The following is a 20105-nucleotide window of genomic DNA, read 5'->3' on the forward strand; positions in this document are numbered from 1 at the left end:
ACTCCAGTGCTGCCTCAACTATTGATATGGAACCAACCTCCAAGGCCTATATCATCTGCCATACAGACTTCTCTGATTCCCTCCATTTGGGAAGAATCTTTTCCTTTCCTAATTTCACAGCATTGAGGAACTCTATGATATACATAATATAATGTTAATTTACATTTTGTTTTCTTTCATTGGAAAATTTATGACTGAAACTTTTATTATTTTCTAGAGCGATGGTAAAATTAGAAAAATGGAAATGAGTTTGACAATCCACTCCTAAATCCCACAGTCTTTTCAAGTCACTTTTGTATAGTTTAATTCCTTGACTCTACAATTCCCCCAAAGACAAAACAATCAAAGGGGAAATGTGTACTTAAATGAGCTTCTAAAACTAAATTCAAGTTCTTATCCTTATTAAATTGCATTTCTTGAGCATCAGAACCATGCCTAAAAAGTTTTCACATTTTTTCTCAAAGGCAAGCACAATGTGTTGCACACAAAATGGTTTTGACACCAATGATTGGAAGTATTTATAAATACATAAAGAGTCTTAGTATTAATGTGCTTTTCTAGCACATATACATTAATTGAATATACACTGTGGATGCATGGAGTATACCTAAAACTGATTAAGAGGATAGCTGATTGAGTTCCCTTTGGGAAATTTCATAGAGCTTATCATATTAATTCCAAGTTTCTTCCTGAAACAAAGGCTCATCCAACATTAGTATTCTTCCACTGATGTGGAAAGTCATAAAGTATTACAATTACTGAAGAATTAGAATTACAGGTTTCCAATAAAGCTATGAGGAAGTATATGATGGAAATTGCAATATATTTCCAATGGAAAAATATGCAGGAATAATAGCATAAAAATGATGGGAAAAATGTAGAATGAGATATATATTCTCAGAAATAGCCATTGTGTTAATTTATTTTTTGAGACTTTATATTTCTTTTAAAAAGGAAATCTTCTAATGGTGGTGGTGATGGTGGTGGTGACTATGATGATAATAGCTCAGTAGGCAGTGATAAATATGCTAGAAATATAAATAAGAAATTATATTTAAAACACAGAAGAAAGCAGTGAAGTATAGCAATAAACTGCAAAAGACAGGAATTCTGTAACCACTTGATTGACTATAAGATATATACATATACATATATACACAATCTTATATGTATATGCATATATATATATTAACAAACTAATGGATGTTCATTTTCTTATACAAACCTGTTTTTTCTTTGCATATTGAAATATTTTCATTTATTAATTATTGTTGAGTTCACAATAAAACAGTAATTTAACAAATAAATTTCATGAAAAAATTAAATGAACATAATTATGTGTAGCAAGACTTGACTAGCAAGATCAAAGGAGAACCAATGAAGGGATTTGCTCCATGAAAGTTATAAAACGTCAAGAAATATAAAGAATGGCTTCTAACATATCAGATGGCCCTTGTAGAAAAATTGTGGAAGTCCATGGACAACACTCAGACAAAGGATGAGAAGGCACAAATAGAACAGAAAATACGGAATTAGAATGGAAAGAGATTTCAGAGTTCAATTAGATCAAACATTTCTCCACTTCCTCCCTACTCCACTCAATTGAGAGACGAAGTAACTGAATCCCAAAGAGGTTTACTGATTAAGGTAACATTAAGTTATGTGGCAGAGTCAGGAGTCCAAATACAGAACTCTCTGGATCCAAATACAACTTACTTCCCATTGCACCAGGCTATATTTTGATCTGTACCTTTGAAGTGATATGTTTACTGAAGAGATTACAGATACATCAAGTTAAATATTAAAACACTAATTAACCATTACATAGCCTAAGGAAGGCTCTGAATGTATTAGGGCTAACCTTAACTTTATTTTAATAAAACTATTTTTCATGTATTACCAACATGACTATTTTGATTGGATTATCGTTTAGTAGTCAATTCAGTCAAAATGGTCAAATAGACAGCATGTAGAGAGACACAACCTTTGGAAGAAAAAAAACAAACAAAACAGTATAGAATTATAGGACATTAGGGTTTGAGAGATCATCCAAATCATGTCCTTAGTGAATGAAGAACATGAAACAGACAATAGCAGGACCAAGGTTAAAACCACATCTTTTGATCTAATTCAACATGTTTTATGCTGCTCTCCCATTTATTTAAGATATGGGAACATGAGCAAAATACTTTACTGCTCTGCTCATTAATTTGCTCAGCTGTGAAATGGGTTGCCTCCCTTATACATAGTCACTAAGAAAAAAATGCTTCATAAATTTTAAGGAGTTTTATAAATATGAGTTATTATTATAATCTATGTCTCAAAGGGCTGTATTGGAAAAATGTTATTGTGATTTTAGCTAATATTATTTATAATACTTTTTCTATCACTGATCCAAGGACTCAATAGTTGACTTTATTAGCTTTCCATAACACTTTTTATCTAAGAATATAAAATTCTTGAGCAATATTTTAAATAATTTTCCATCATTCTCCATTATTTGGTACAAATAGAGGTTAAGGAACCTAAAAGGACTTTAAGTTCTTGTGACAACTTAGGAGGAAAAAAACAAAACAAAACAAAACAAAACACCTTTGTCTCTTAAAATTCCATCCACAGCAGTTAAGTACCACAAACCCTATTGTCCTGAATAACTGACTTTGTGATTAGTATAAATATTAACACTAGCAATGGAAATAGGTTCATAGAATACCATAGGCTTATTTTTAATCTCATTTGTTAGAGGTGATTTTATTCAAGGGCAGAAGATTTTTCCATGGTGGCATTTGTGTGGTTTGGGCATCTTGTAAGACCATGTTTTCAAAATGGGCTTGGTGCCAAAATGATGAAAATCTGTATGTCCTATATAAAAATAGTGATATTAGGTTTGGAAGTAATTGTAATAAGAACTAAGAGAGATGGAAGAATGAATAGAAATGAATATGAATGAGTTAACAAAATAATCAGTATTCTCAGAGTAAATTATTGTAATTTAACCCTGGAAGCAGTTTTATGAATGTGTTCATTATTAGTTTTGGAATCTCAGAGATAACTACCCTGTTTTTATAGATGAGGAAACTAAGACCCAGACAGAAAAAGCCCAAGTTTATGAAGATAGTAACTAATTAGGCCAAGATGTGAACTTTAGCTTTTGCATCCTTTTTTAATATACTATATTATTTTTCATTGTATTGTAATATCCCTATATTTTACATAAGAAAAGTGAGTCCCAGAGAAGTCAAGTGACTTATTCATGATAACCTAACCAGCTAATAGCAGAGAATCAGGACCAGAAACCAGGTGCTTCCTCTAAAAACTAGATCTAATGTTCTTTTAACTGAACCATGATGTCATATTGTCTAAATTCATAAAAGCTTTATGGGTTATCCTACCATGAACGCAAATGGCTTTGGGTACTTGGGCTTCTTTGAATCCTGGATTCCTGATTCCCACAATTTTTAGAGAGTTGTAAGCCTAATGAAATGAGTGCAATGCAATGAAACAATTGACTAATTATTGAATTTATCATTGAATATTTGAAATAGTTTAGATGAAAACCACAGCTCTCTTTAATAGGACTTTACTATGGAAAATATTTAAAATGTACTATTTTAAAAGATATTAACATCTTGAATTAATAATGGCCATAAAATGAACTTATTCCTAAATAGGAAAATTATACATATATACATGAACACATAATACGTATTTTTACAGATATACTCATTTAATAAAAAATGCACACATGTATTTGTGTGTGTATATATATGCATATAAAACCATGGATAATTATATAATTATGGTTATATGCGTATGTGTGTTTTATATAAAGATGTGTATATATAAACATGTCTATATGCATATATATATACATATATATATATATACACATATGTATATAGTTCATTCTCTAAGTTCACAGTTAGACTGTGAACTCCTTGAGAACAGGGCTAGTCTTTGGTTTTTCTTTGTATTTGCACCAATTATAGTAGCTATTTAATAAATGTTTATTGACTAACTGACAAGATTGTGTTAATATTACCTTCACATTTCCATTTAAGTCACACCTTCATGGATTGATTGATGGGATTTTCTAAAATTACAAAGCAAGAAAATACCCCTTGACTTATTAATATGAAAATTAAATTAATTAGCTAAATGGGCCTCCTATTTTTTGTCTTTACTATGTGGTTTCAGTGAATTAAAATGTGAAAAAATTGAAGAGAGTTAGGTAAGCAGCCTGAAATACTAAAATTCAGACACTTTAAATTTGTTACTTTTGTGCGATGAATGCACCATTTTGTTATAAATATATACTGCAATTGTGATTAACAAAAATTTTTAAAAATAATAATTAAATCTTCACTGTAAAGGAAAGGAAGGGGGGTTAATTTAAGGTGGAAAGAATGTTAATTACCTCAATTAGACAATGAAAAACTGACTCTCTCTTTTCTCCCTGAAAAGTATGAGGCATTAATCTTTAAATTCCAGGTTACCTCTCAAATAGATTTCCCTTCCTACCTATAAAATGAATTTGATAAAGAGATTAGGTAGAACATAAGTGGAAGCCAAGGCTAATGGTCCAAAGAATAAATCCCATGTCTTCCTATAATGTTACTAGAGTAACTATCTAATGTAGGGGAAAAGATGGGTCATAATGGGGAGGTCTAGAAAAGGAAAACATTGGGGAATCAACAATTCCCCATTTTTGTTTTTTCTTCTTCACTCATATATCTCCATGCAGTGTACTTGATGGAAAATGTAATTATATCTACATGTACCAGTAGAGACTCTGTGGGAATAGTAGAGAAGTTATCCATATTAACAAAATGATAAGATTCTTTGGATAGGAATTTCTATTCTCTAAGATATACCACAGAGATCAGAGACATTTTTATTAAATAATTTACTTATTAGCAGTTACATTTTTAGCATTCTGAACATACTTAATTTTGCTAATATCTTTCATTTAATTGTGGTTTAAGCAAAGTCTTGAATGGACTATCTCTCTGTCTAGTTTCCTTCCTACACTATGTCCCATGATTCTATAACAAGTAGTATTTGCTTTGACTTGAACTGGCTCACACCTAATTCAAGTTTTGGCAGATTAATTAGCAGTCAAGGAGGCTTTCCTAAATGGAAAGTCCTCATTGAAATCAAACTTGGTTAATTTACTTTTAACATTTTTAGAGGAAGATCTGCTTCTGAATGAAATGACAGAACTTGGTCCTTTAACTGCATTGTATATAGTTGCATGTAGTTATGTGATAATGAGAGGTGATTCCTCTTGGTCTTATCAGTAAAATAAACAAATAAATCAAATATTTGAAAATGCCTAATTAAGTAAATGTATCTTACTATTTTCAATCCATAAATTATTGCCAATAGCATGGAAATTATTAAACCAGTAGTCACTGAGCTCTCCTATAGTATTACACTGGGCACTGTGGAGATAGTAAAAAAGATTTGTTTTATATAATTTTCCCCTCCTCAGTACACACAGGCAAAGTTTTATGTTTATGCTTTTCTCAATTTGGATTTTTTTCCTTCTCCCTCACCAGCAGGAACATGAATTTATATGTGTGGACATGGTTAAGGTGTCTCTACTAATTCACCACTGATTTATTTGCTTCCTATGGTTCGACTGAATGAGTGTACTCTGAAATCAAAGTGCTCTAAATTTCCCAAAAGTAAAACAAAAACCCTGATAAAGAGCTTGAAGGGTAGGAAGCAATAACTAATAATACCTAACTCTGGGCTACCATTTGACCCAAAAAGATGCTTTGATTTATCAGAGAAGTTGCCAGTGAAGACTTATTACTGACAGGCTTCTTTGTTTCACTAGACAGGAGTGAAAGATAGAGCAGAGGAAATGGAGGAGCTGTAGTTATGCATTTGCAATACACAAAGTCCTTGTTTTCCCACTAGGCACTGCAGAATAGCAATTGTCCATTCACAACACATCCTCTGCATTTTAGAGCTAATATTTTTGCAGTCCTTAAGTTACTACATTGAAGTCTAGTGCACTTAATTCTTTTTAACCCTTTGCAATTCACTGAGTGAGTTGTACCCTGCCTGGCATTGCTGCTTTGCTTACATGACCTGATTTTAAAGGCTTCTGTTCGTGAAGTTCAGAATGGAAATTAAATAAATAAATAAAAACGAGCACAGTAACATATTCAAATAGTTTTGCCTTATTTATTATTGCATAACTGGTTAATGGGGAGGGGGGAATCACTCCCTGGTGATCACCATCACTCAACTGAAACATATTAACCATGCATTACTTGAATTTCACTAGAAGGATTTAATATTAGGGCAGGCTTTTTTTTTTTTTTTTTTTTTTAAAGCAAGTGTCTCCCTCAACACATATTAATGCTGTGCCACTGTAACCAATGATTTCAGTCTCTAGTTAACAATCATTCTAGATTCCTGCAGTACTTACTGTGTTTATTATACTTGTATGTATGCACTCTCTGTCCTATACAGAGATGTTTACTGTAAGACTGCAATAATCATTCAGGCCAGACCACAAGATGAATTGGATCTATATGTCATTAAAAAGCCATCCAGCTCAATCATCTCAGTCCCTAATTCAATTTCCTATTCTGTCTCCAACTATTGTAGGAAGAGACTATTTTTGATTTTGTGGTACTAGAAAGGAAGCTGCTTTTTCTATTTCTTTTTAAAAATAAATAAACTTTTTCAAATATGAAAAAGGTTGGATCTTGCTTTTTGACTTCTCCATTCAAAACACAGCGAAAATGCAACAAGGTGATGAAGTGAAAACTGATATAAGGTTAATTATTCTGACACACTTTTTAAAGGTTGGTTTGTTTACAGTCTTAGAAGCCCCCATCCCCTTCTTTCTGTTCACATTTACCTTAAATTTATGGTTGCAATGAAAACTCCCAATCAATGGTGGGGGAAACACCTCTTACTTCTCCATTTCCTCCTGTTGTGACCTCCCCCTTCCCCCATCCCCAGCAAAGCAAACAACTCAACTCCAGAGTTTCTCTTGTTGCCTTTCAAAGAGGGGACTGATGGTGGCAGGAGGACCTTCCAGGAGGGAAGTCACCCGTTTTCTTACTAGCGGACACCAAGAGCTCCTGCCAGCATCTCCCTTGACCACCACCCTCACTTGCCCAAGAATCGCCCTGTAATAGTTAATTCAGGAGCAAGTGAAAATGTACTAGGCAGTTTGCATTGGAGAGGAAAAAGAAGGAAATTCAAAAGCTTGTTGCTGTAGTAACAATCACAGGCACAAAACGTGTGTGTGTGTGTGTGTTTGTGTGTGTGTGTGTGTGTGTGTGTGTGTGTGTGTGTGTGTGTGTATAGTCACTTAAAATGAAAATGCATCCCCCACCCTTTCCAGCCTGTTCTGTGATTCTTTCAAAAGCAAACAAACACGCATCAAGAATGCCGCCTGCAGTGGCTGTACATACCTCAACCATTAAACAAGACATTTAACCATAGTGGCAGTTCTGTGACCTTTGAATGCCGTGAAATCTCTGAGCGGTGCTGCTTGTTCATGAAGACTTGTGCTGCAGGATCCAGCAACTTCATCCAGGATTAGGAATATAATTAAGTTTTTTTTTTTTGTTTTTTTGTTTTTTGTTTTTTGTTTTTAAGGGGGGGGGGAGAAAAGAAGGAAAAAGAGAAAAGAAACCAACAAGCCAACCAAAAACCCGCGCGCACACGCACGGGATGCGAAGGAGCAGGGGAGGGGGCTAGGAGCAAGGAAAGAGATTTTTTCCTCTCTCCTCTCTGTTTTTCTCTCCCTCTCTCTGTCTCTCTTTCCTCTTTCTCTCTGTCTTTCTCGGAATCTACTTTTCTCTCAGGCGAATTGGGCTAGGAGAGTGAGCCTTGGTGCAGTCTGGAAGCGGCGGCGGCGGCGGCGGTGGCTGCTGCTGCTGCTGCAGCTGCCACTACTGCTGCTGTTGCTGCTGCTGCCGCTGCTGCTGCTGCTGCTGCTGCTGCCGCTGCTGCTGCTGCTGCTGCTGCTGCTGCTGCTGCTGCTGCCGGGCTGCCGAGCTGCAGGACTGCTGCCTGGCCCGGTTTGGTTCTAGAGCAGGCCCTGTTAATCTGGGAGTAGCTGCTGTCAGTTGCCACAGGCAAGGAAAATCGGAGACCCAATCCGCTTCAGCACTGGTAGCTTTCACCGGAGTGGAGCCTTTACTGTTTATGTTTCCTCATTTCAGGAGTGACGTCAAAGGGGTTAGTTTTTCCTCGGCATGTGCTATTAATTTTAAAGTACTGTACTATGGGAAGAATTTGGGACAGTGATTAGTCAGGATTCCCCACACACCAGGGAGCGCAGGAAGCCTTTGACAAATTCAAGTTTAAACCATATATGCATACAGAGGACAGAAAAACTCAGAAATAGGTAAATAGATAGAAACAGAAATATAGATGTGTACATATATGTATGTATATATTGGAATAGTTATATATATATATATATGTATATATATACATTCAGAGAAAGGTAGATGACAGACAAATAGGCAGAAACAGAAATATATATACACACTCACACACATATATAGTGTGGATATGAGAGAGTAAGTTATAAGATATAGATTTTTCACACAAACATAGAAACAGAAAAAATATAGATAGGCAGAAACAGAAACATAGATACAGATAAATAAAAGTACATACATATATGTACATAGAAATAGAAAGATAAAGAGACAAGCAGAAACAGAAATATAGATATATAGATGTATCTTATATATAGATACATATTTACATATCTACATGTATCATCTATGCATCTATTTGTCTATGCAACTTTTTATTGGCCTTTTACTTACAGACTAAGGTAGGGGTTAAATTAAAAATTAAAAATCTTCAAAGGAACAGCAACCTAATTTATATTTATTACATGGGCAATAAATACATCATGCATATATAGACTCTTGACTACTCTTGCTCATTTCAAAAATAACTTCATCTTCCCTTCTCTTCCCTAAATAAAGGGGATTATTTAAGAGAGAAAGCCCTGTATCAGGCAAGAAGAGAGAAGGAAAACTGTCTTCCTTCTGATTCTATTGATTTTGTCAACCTAAGCAAATTATTGAACATTTTTGTGAACCCCAGGCAACTCTATAAAAGCAATAGGTTGCTGAATAGTCAGAGATGTGTACAGATAGAGAATTCTTCTGTGAGAGTTCCTTACACTAATGAAATCACAGGTGCAGACCAAACATATACACATACATATAGCATGGATAACAATTAGCCTTTCTTTCCATGAAGTCAATATGTTGAAGTGAAAAGAATATTGAGTTTATAGTTAGAGTCTTGAGTTTAAATTTGTTGCTGCTACTTTTTAGTTGTGGGACTTTAGGAGAAACATTTCATTTCTTTGGGATAAATTTCTTTAACCATAAAATGAGAAATTGGGCTAGATCAGAGCTTCTTAAACTCTTTCCACTCATGACCTCATTTTGCCTGAGACATTTTTACATGTCCCCGGGTATATAGGCATATAAAATAGGCATACATTTACAGTAAAACATTTACAAATAATAAATCATAATTTTGTGACCCCCACATTCAGTTATGAGACCTCATATAGAGTCACAAACCATAATTTAAGAAGCTGGGGGCTACATGAACTTTGAGGTTCTTTTCAATTACAAAAAAATCTATGAATTGTGCAAATGATACCCAGAGTGAAAATATAAAACAGAATATTTTTTAGCTTCTGGCCCTTCTGTCTTTCACTCATGGGATGGGATAGACAATAACTTTTGTGCTCCTAGACAGGCCCTCCTGAGACTCATCTGTCCTGTGCCCTTGTCACTTCCCAACTATTTACTTGCACTTTGAAATTACATTGAAAAATACACTGTATTTCTTTTTAAAAATGTCAATTTTTATTGTGATCTTAAAATTGATGGAAAAAAGCAAACATTTCAAAATACAAAAAAAGACCAAGAGACTTGTATAAGAAATTTTCCTTCTCCCATCAGATATATATTCTATATCACCAGCTTCATAAGAATACTAAATATTCCTCTCCAAAGCATTCCTCTCTTCTCCACTTTCTCAATTATTTTCTATTAAGGACACCTGACCTTGAATCTTTGTACAGTCTTTTATTCTACATTGCAGATAATACCCTTCTAGTAGCAGAAAGCAAAGAATTAAGAAGCCAATTCATGTGAAAGAGGAGTATGTAGAAGCTGGTTTGAAGCTTACCATCAAAGAAACTAAGATCATAGCAACAGGTCCCACAACTCTGGCAAATAACAGGGAGAATAAATGTAAGCAGTGTCAGATTTTCTATTGTTGTGCTCAAAGATCACTGTAGATGGTGACTGTAGCCATGAAGTTAAAAGATACTTGTTCTTTAAATGGAATGCTCTGGCAAATCTGGACAGCATACTAAAAAACAGAAACATCACCTTGTCAGCAAAGGTCCATATAGTCAAAGCTATGGTTTTTCTAATAGCAATGTATATCTGTGAGCACTGGATTAGGAAAGCTAAAGAAAGAATCAAATCTTTCAAATTATGATGCTAGAGAAAAAAATTTGAGAATTACTTTTGATAGCAGGTAGATCAAATTTCATCAATACTTAAGGACATTAATTCAGGCTATTAATTGGAAGAAATACTGAAGTTGAAGCTTCAATACTTTGGCCACATAATAGGAAGAAAGACTTCATTGGAAAAGACCTTGATATTGGGAAAAATTGAAGACAAAAGGAAAAGGAGAGGGTAGAGAATGAGATAGATTGACAATGTTATGAAAACAACAAACATAAAATTGGACAGATTTCAAGAGGATAGAACAGCCTGCTTTGCTATGATTCATGGGGTCAAGAAAAGTTGGTAATGTCTGAAGGACTGAAAAACAAACAGTATTACACTAGCTAGGTGACTTTTGTTATTTGGGATATACTAATAATTTCCCCAATTATCTGTTACTTGAATTTTATTAATTATATGATAATATTTCACAACAAGTATAATCCTCCCTTCATGGCTCTTTCTCCTTTCAATTCCTTCTTAATAACTCATATATCTTGGAAGCAACTACTCTAAAGACATTTTCTTCCCTTCATAATTTAGCAATCTTTTTCTTTATTAATGGACTAGAAATAAAGGAGAAAATTTCATTCTTTGTTGTAACTTTTTAGGGATAATAGAGCCCCAAATAGTTTACAGATGTCTACCTACTTTTAAAATGTGCTCAAAAGCATTATTGCTACTACCATAGCACTGTAGCTAAAGTTTTGATTCCTTAACAGAGAATACTGAGTGTCCACTGAATTCCCTTTTGATATATTTTCCCCCTCTACATTATTACCCTGTCTTCCTAGAGCTCCAGTTGTGGTATCACACTCTTAATTCTGCCAAACAAATCTCAGTCCTTTTAACCATCAAATCTTCCGTATCTCATGTCCCATTTCTTTGAAGACATGCTTTTTTATTTTCACATAACAACTAGCTTTAAAGTAAGTTGATCTTTGCTAAAATGTTAATGGCTCGTACCTCAGTAATCTGATCTGCATCCTATCATGTAGATCACAACACATTCATTTTTTCTTACCTTTCACATTCTCATCTATGTCCTCTCATGAATCTTTCAAAGAGGACCTATACCATACACCTGTTTTTCATCTAGCTTTTTAAACATTTCACCAACACCACCCCTGACTCCACTCCCACCTACAGTACCAGTGCAGTCTTGGACTACCTATACTTTTCACTACATGACTGGCCCACATTTTTTAAAATGACTTATTTTATGGTTTCTATCCCTTATGTCACATATATAAGTTGTTATTGGAAATATACAACAGTGTATTTATGCCTCCCAAATGTCTCTTCATCACACTTTCAGTCACCTGTAATTTTGATTCTTTAGAGGTCATAATTTTCCATTATTCACATCCATTATAGTATCACAGAGATAATATTTGTATTAAAATATGAAGTTTTGTGGGCAGTGAGCAATTTGAAATTGGGGTTGTACAGTTTCTTATGCAATCTAGTCTGTTCTCTTTCTGTTCCTGTATGATAATTTTGAGCTGGGTTTATTATTTATCTGCAGGGTTAAAGTATATGCCCTGATGAATTAAGGAATGACTACCAAATCATTTATATGCTGTAGATTGGCAAACAGGCATACTTTATCTATTTTTTCCCTTTTCTTTTAAGTGAACTTTTGGACCAATAACTTTTGACTGCTAATGTTTGCATTAATGATAGCATTATCGTAGGATCATAGCTGGAATTGACCTTAGAATCCAACAAGTTCAATTCTCTCATTTTGTAGATGAGCAAATTTAGGTACAGGCATGTTTGTGATTTGTCCAAAGTGGCAGAGATGGAATTTTCACTGAGGTCCCCTAGTTCCAGATCCACCATTTTTTTTTTCTATAGAGCCACTTTTCCTTTCACTGTTTTTCATGAACAAGAGCATTCCAGAGACAATGCCATTTATAGAGAAACCCTCCTATATTTATTTGGGCTGTGAGGGATATCTTCAATAACAATAGAAAATACTTTTACCAAGGATAGTATTGATTAGAGGTTTATTAAACTTGTTTTTCTGTAGGCATCTATGAAAGAATTTTAGATCATCTTGGCATATGCATTAGAGAACTAATATTGAAGATATCCTTTAATATTGAGTTTTCCTCTTAAATTGATAATATATCATGCCTTTACAAATTCAAATGTAAAAAATAAACAAAATGAAAAAAAATAAAGAAATATTATAATTCAATCAGAAAATAAGCATATGTATATTTTTTTTCTCAAAAATATTGAGTTTTTCCCAACTATCAAGTACTTTTTGAAACAAAAAATAATTGCAATGAGATCTTGACTTCTCTACACCTTTTGCTTGGACATTTGATCATAAGAATGTAGTCTACTATAGAAAATCACCTATGTGTTCCCTTCTCACATTTTTGCCAAACTTTCTATGATTTGTGTATTATTACAAAATTTTATAAAGATAAGAAAATAGGCCAATGGATTGAGTTACTAGTATCTTCTTGATCATCTTGTATTTGTTGAGACTTATGCCATACACATTTTTTCCAGTTTTTTAAACATTTCTCTTTAAAATGTCTGAGAACTGATTCCTCAAAGTTTTCAAAATTTTGTTGTCACCATTACATATTTTGTCAGTGTTAATTGAATCTATTTAATCCTTCATCTTCTTAAGATTTATTTCAGCTTCTCCATAGAAAACTGCAGAAACACTAGCAAATAAAATGTATTTATGTCTCTTTGTATCCTTCTAATTCCATCTAAAAATGTTCTTGGTGTGATCTGGTTTAGTATAGATTTATTCTAAACTTCTAGTACATTTGTTTTTCTTTCTACTCTTTCTCACTCTTTTGTCAGCTGATACAACTAATAATAGTCTACCACTATTGTCCATTTTTGTCCTACCCTTGCCTTTGGCTTTCATATCTCCCAGTTTGTCAAGGGGATTTAGAGTTTCCTGAATAAAGTGGTATCTGGATTACTTTGACTTCATTGTAGCCATTGTTTTATATCAGTTAAACTGTAATAAATGTATTTGTTTTTATCCATCTCTCCTCCTCCTCCTATTCATCCTCCTCTTTCTTCTACTCTTCTCCTTCCCCCTCTTTTTTTATTTTTTAAATTTATTTTTAGTTCTTTATTTTTGTTATTTATCTTCTACTTGTAAATTTTGTTCTACAATGCCCCAAAATGGAAATATTTTTGGAAGAAAGCCACAAAATTAAATTAATTTTATCTTCTATAATTTTATGGTTCAGTAATTGAAATAGATTCATGGCTCTACTCTTCTTCCTCTTACTCAACCTTCTCTTCCTCCTACTCAACCTCCTCTTCCTCCTCTCCTCCTCTTCTTCCTCCCTCCTCTTCTTCCTCTTCCTCTTTCTCCTCTTCTTTCTTCTCCTCTTCTTCTTCCTCCTCCTCCTGTTTTTCCTTCTCCTCTTCCTCTTTCTCCTCTTCCTCCTCTTTCTCCTCTTCTTTCTCCTATTCCTCTTCTCCTCCTCCTCTTCTTCCACCTGTTCCTCCTTCTCCTCCTCCACCTCCTGCTCCTCTTTCTTCTCTTCCTCACTTTATACAAAACCTATTTCATCTAGGTTTCAAAATTTTCATTTATTTTCAATTTATGAAATAAAATAGATGTTTCTATAACAATAAAAATGATAATACATGAAACTGTAAATCTGTTATATACAACTTGCTATTCCTTTTAAATGTATAATAAAATTATCATGTAAATTTCTTTTTTCTCTTTACCCTCAGTCCTAAAGACAACTATCATTAGACAAAAATATGTGAGTATATACACATACTTGTGTATATATGTATCTGTGTAAAATTATTCTTTATACATTTGCATTTATCAGTTCTTTCTCCAAATGAAGATAGCATCTTTATGTGTCCAAAATAATTCATACAATCAAAGTTGTTCTTAAAACAGTATTGCTGTTATTATATACAATGTTATCTTGGTTCCGCTCATTTCACTCTTCATTACTTCAAGCAAGTCTAAGGATGCTTTTCTAAGATCATCTGGTTCATCATTTTTTTATAGCATAGTAATTTCATCACAATCATATATCACAGCTTGTTCACCCATTCCCCAACTGATAAGCATCCTTGAAATTTCTAGTTTTTCGCACCACAAAAGAGCTGCTATTAATATTTTCAAATAGAGTATTTTCCTTTTCCCCTAATCATTTTGGGAACCAGGAGTGGTCTTACTGAGTCAAAAGGTATAGAATATATCTTCATACAATATTGTTGTTAAAGTGTATAGTGATCTTCTGGTTCTGCTCATTTCACTCAGCATCAGTTCATGTAAGTCTCTCCAAACCTCTCTGTATTCATCCTGCTGGTCATTTCTTACAGAGCAATAATATTCCATAACCTTCATATGCCATAATTTACCCAACCATTCTCCAATTGATGGACATCCATTCATTTTCCAGTTTCTAGCCACTACAAAAAGAGCTGTCACAAACATTTTGGCACATACAGGTCCCTTTCCCTTCTTTAGTATTTCTTTGGGATATAAGCCCAGTAGTAGCACTGTGGATCAAAGGATATGCACAGTTTGATAACTTTTTGGGAATAGTTCCAGATTGCTCTCCAGAATGGCTGGATTCTTTCACAACTCCACCAACAATGCATCAGTGTCCCAGTTTTCCCACATCCCCTCCAACATTCATCATAATCTTTTCCTGCCATCTTAGCCAATCTGACAGGTATATAGTGGTATCTCAGAGTTGTCTTAATTTGCATTTCTCTGATCAGTAATGATTTAGAATACTCTTTCATATGAGTGGATATAGTTTCAATTTCATCATCTGAGAATTGTCTGTTCATATCCTTTGACCATTTATCAATTGGAGAATGGTTTTATTTCTTATAAATTACAGTCAGTTCTCTATATATTTTGGAAATGAGGCCTTTATCAGATCCTTTAATTGTAAAAATATTTTCCCAATTTGTTACTTCCATTGTAATCTTGTTTGCATTAGTTTTGTTTGTACAGAAACTTTTTAGTTTGATGTAATCAAAATCTTCTATTTTGTGATCAATAATGATCACTAGTTCTCCTCTGGTCATAAATTCCTTCCTCCTCCACAGGTTTGAGAGGTAGGCTATCCTTTGTTCCTCTAATCTATTTATGGTCTCATTCTTTATACCTAAATCATGGACCCATTTTGATCTTATCTTGGTATATGGTGTTAAGTGTGGATCCATATCTAATTTCTACCATACTAATTTCCAGTTTTCCCAACAGTTTTTTTCAAATAATGAATTTTTATCCCAAATGTTGGTATCTTTGGGTTTGTCAAACATTAGATTACTATAGTTGTACCATTTTTTGTCCTTTGTACCTAATCTGTTCCATTGATCAACTGGTCTATTTCTTAGCCAATACCAAATGGTTTTGGTGACTGCTGCTATATAATATAGCTTTAGATCAGGTACACCTAGACCACCTTCATCTGACTTTTTTTTCACTAATTCCTTTGAAATTCTCGACCTTTTATTCTTCCATATGAATTTTGTTGTTATTTTTTCTAGGTCGTTATAATAGTTTATTGGGAGTCTGATTAGTATAGCACTAAATAAATAGATTAGTTTGGGGAGTATTGTCATCTTTATTATATTCACTCAGCCTATCCACAAGCACTGAATGTCTTTCCAATTATTTAAATCTGACTTTATTTTTGTGGCAAGTGTTTTGTAATTTTGCTCATATAATTCCCGACTTTTCTTTGGTAGATGGATTCCCAAATATTTTATACTCTTGACATTTGTTTTGAATAGAATTTTTCTTTGTATCTCTTGCATTTTGTTGGGGATGTATAAAAATGCTGAAGATTTATGTGGATTTATTTTGTATCCAGCAACTTTATTTCTAATAACTTTTTATTAGAATCTCTGGGGTTCTCTAGGTATACCATCATATCATCTGCAAAGAGTGACAGTTTGATTTCCTCATTACCTACTCTTATTCCTTTAATCTCTTTCTTGACTCTTATTTCCGAGGCTAGCATTTCTAATACAATATTGAATAGTAATGGTGATAGTGGGCAACCTTTTTTCACTCCTGATCTTACTGGGAAAGCTTCCAGTTTATCTCCATTACATATTATGCTTACTGATAGTCTTAAATATATGCTCCTGACTATTTTAAGGAATAATTCATTTATTCCTATACTCTCAAGAGTTTTTAGTAGGAATGGATGTTGGATTTTATCAAATGCTTTTTCTGCATCTATTGAGATGATCATATGGTTTCTATTAATTTGATTATTAATATGGTCAATTATACTAATATTTTTCCTAATATTAAACCAGCCCTGCATTCTTGGTATCAATCCTACTTGATCATAGTGTATTATCCTGGGGATGATTTTCTGAAGTCTTTTTGCTAAGATCTTCTTTAAGATTTTAGCATCAATATTCATTAATTAAATTGGCCTATAGTTTTCTTTCTCCATTTTCGACTTGCCTGGTTTAAGTATCAGTACCATGTCTGTGTCATAAAAGGAATTTGGTAGGACTTCTTCATCCCCTATTTTCTCAAATAGTTTATATAACATTGGGGCTAATTGTTCTTTAAATGTTTGGTAGAATTCACACTTAAATCCATCTGGTCCTGGGAATTTTTTCCTGGGGAGTTGATTAATAGCTTGTTCTACTTCTTTGTCTGAAATGGGACTATTTAAGCAGTTTATCTCCTCCTCTGTTAATCTAGGAAGCCTATATTTTTGGAGGTAGTCATCCATTTCACTTATGTTATCAAATTTATTGGCATAAAGTTGGGCAAAGTAACTCCTTATTATTTCTCTAATTTTCTCTTCATTGGTGGAAAGATCCCCCTTTTCATTTTCAAGACTAACAATTTGATTTTCCTCTTTCCTTTTTTCTGATCAGATTTACCAAAGGTTTATCTATTTTATTGGCTTTTTCATAAAACCAACTCTTGGTTTTATTTATTAATTCAATAGTTTTTTTACTTTCAATATTATTAATTTCCCCTTTAATTTTAGTATTTCAAGTTTAATTTTTGGTTTTGGTTGGTTTTAGTTTCAAGTTTAGTTTGGGTTTTTAATTTGGTCTTTTTCTAGCTTTTTAAGTTGCAGGCCCAATTCATTAATCTTCTCTTTCTGTATTTTGTTCAAATAAGCCTCTAAAGATATAAAATTTCCCCTTATTACTGCTTTAGCTGCTTCCCACAAATTTTAGTATGATGTCTCATTGTTGTCATTATCTTGGGTGACATTATTAATTGTTTCTAAAATTTGCTGTTTCACCCAGTCATTCTTTAAGATGAGATTATTCAATTTCCAATTACTTTTTGGTCTATTTATGCCTAACTTCTTATAGAATGTAGTTTTTCTTGCGTTGTGATCTGAGAAAAAGGCATTTACTATTTCTGCCTTCCTGCATTTAATTTTGAGATCTTTAATGTCCTTATATGTCCCTACTTCAAAGGTTCCACTTCTTTGTGAATTCTGCTGATGCTAGAATTCCACTGCCTCAGACTGAGCCCCACACTATGTGGATTAGAGGCTGCCTCGGGCTGTGTCCCCCACTGTTCAGGCTCTCAGCTACCCCAAAGAGAAGCCCCGGGCAGTAGAAAGCGGCTGCAAAGCCATGCCATGATCTGTTAGGTCACTTCCGGATTGGGGTGGATTTAGGATCTGGCTTTATATTTTAAAGTAGCTTGATTTCTCTTCTTATCTGCTGTTTTATAAGCAGAGAAGAGCTAACAGCCTGAGCTAGATTCCTCTATCTCAGTGGCTTCTCTGATCCCAGAGTTCTCCCCAGCCCGATGGGCATAGTGTGCTAGCACCTAGTCCAACTCTGTCTATGATGATCTTTTTTTCCTCCTCTCAGAACCAACTTTTTCTGTTGAAATTCCAGATTCTCTTCAGCTGCTAAATTGTGCTTCTAATCCTTGTGGTTTTTATCAGTTCAGCATTATTTTTGAGGCTGATTTAACTAATTGGTATTGAGGGATGAAGGGAGCTTACAAATTCACGTGTATCTTCTTTGCCATCTTGGCTCTGCTCCCAACATTATTTTTCAACTAGTAAATTTTGTGAACTATGAATTTTTTGCTTGTGAGAAAAGAATTTAATTTTCATGATGATGATTCAAATAATACCAAATCTAGACTCTCTTTTTACTAGGTGATGAAAGTCAGATACATCAATGAATGCATGATAAGCCCCATCACATTCAGAAGAAAGAGTTCATAGAATTACATATTTAGAGCTAGAAAAGGGCATAGAAGTGATCTGGTCAAATCCTTCATTTTAATGATGATGAAATAAACTTAGGGAAAATGTGACTTGCTAAAAGTCATAATATAATGTTTTACAATATGAAAATCATTTGGATCTACAAAACTAAAAGAACAAAAATGGATGGATTTTTAAAAGGAATAGAAATAGCTGAGTTCCAGTTTGAGTGTCATACTGCAAATATCCACTAATTATTTATTTTTGTTATTTATCATCTACTTGTAAATTTTGTTCTATAATCCCCCCAAATGGCAATATTTTTGGAAGTCAGTTTCAAAATTAAATTAATTTCACCTTCTATAGTTTTTTTGGTTTAGTAATTCAAATAGATTCATGACTCTATTCAGAAATTATTCTCCAGCTTCTTTCTTTCTTTTCTTAAGCTCCATAGAAGATGAAAAAGTTGGAATGCAAAAATCATACATTTAAGGAAGAATGATGAAAGAAAGCAAGGAATCTTTAAACTGAATTGAATGAATGAACCAAAAGAAAACAATCAATATTATAACATGACTATCACAACAACTTTGAAGGAAAAATAGCTATTGAATAAATATCATATAAATATATAAGTCAAGACCATGACTTAGATTTGATGTCCTTTACATTCTACTTTGGAGAACTTTTATTCTATCAGGAAATGTAATGTTTAACTATTTGATTCAGCAGTAACAAAAAAGAGAAGTCAAAGATTTATAATACATAAATCATAAATTCTATCTTCAAGGAGACTGGAGGCACTTGGCATGATAGCACTAAGCAATATTTTAAACAGAATGATCATTGATGTAGTAGTTATTTCTGAGTCAACCACTTCCAATCAAACTACTGTTGACTGTTAAGACAGATATGTTAGAGTAAATGTCTAAATTAATATCAAAGTTAAAAAGAAAGAAAAATAAGAAAATAATGTACATTTTAGACAACTCCAATATGTTTTATTTAAATAAACTGTTGACATCATAAATACAAAATGGATAAAAGAACAGAGATTGTCATAGACTTAGCATTTCGAGGGAGATTTCTCTGTGATAAATCAGTTGCTACATTGAGGGGGACAAAAGAACTAAGAAACTAATTTTCCCAGCAAACATCTCACTCCAACCTTGCCAAATGATGATAAATTAATTTATAAAATCTTTTATGGGAAAAGTAGTCTAAAATTGAACAGTACATAAAACAGTAATAAGCCCTTCAGACAGAGAAAAGCAGGTTTACAGAAAGTATGGCAAAAAACAAATGTAACCCAAACACCTAAGCAAAATCATCCCAAATGCATTTAAAGATAAATTTGGAA

The 20105-nt window shown here is 33.4% G+C and overlaps 1 protein-coding gene across 1 annotated transcript in view; it reads right to left on the bottom strand.

Moving 5' to 3' along the window:
* PDE7B (phosphodiesterase 7B) overlaps nt 1-8165 on the bottom strand; it is a 427322-nt gene extending 419157 nt beyond the window's left edge. The window contains exon 1 of the mRNA XM_074309766.1: nt 7446-8165. Within this exon, the coding sequence (XP_074165867.1) occupies nt 7446-7466 (21 nt within the window). The 5' untranslated portion in view covers nt 7467-8165. The remainder of the gene's footprint in view (nt 1-7445) is intronic.
* Between the last annotated feature and the right edge of the window lie 11940 nt (nt 8166-20105).

Source organism: Sminthopsis crassicaudata, chromosome 4 (genome assembly GCF_048593235.1).
Source record: "Sminthopsis crassicaudata isolate SCR6 chromosome 4, ASM4859323v1, whole genome shotgun sequence".
Taxonomy (NCBI): Eukaryota; Metazoa; Chordata; class Mammalia; order Dasyuromorphia; family Dasyuridae; genus Sminthopsis; species Sminthopsis crassicaudata.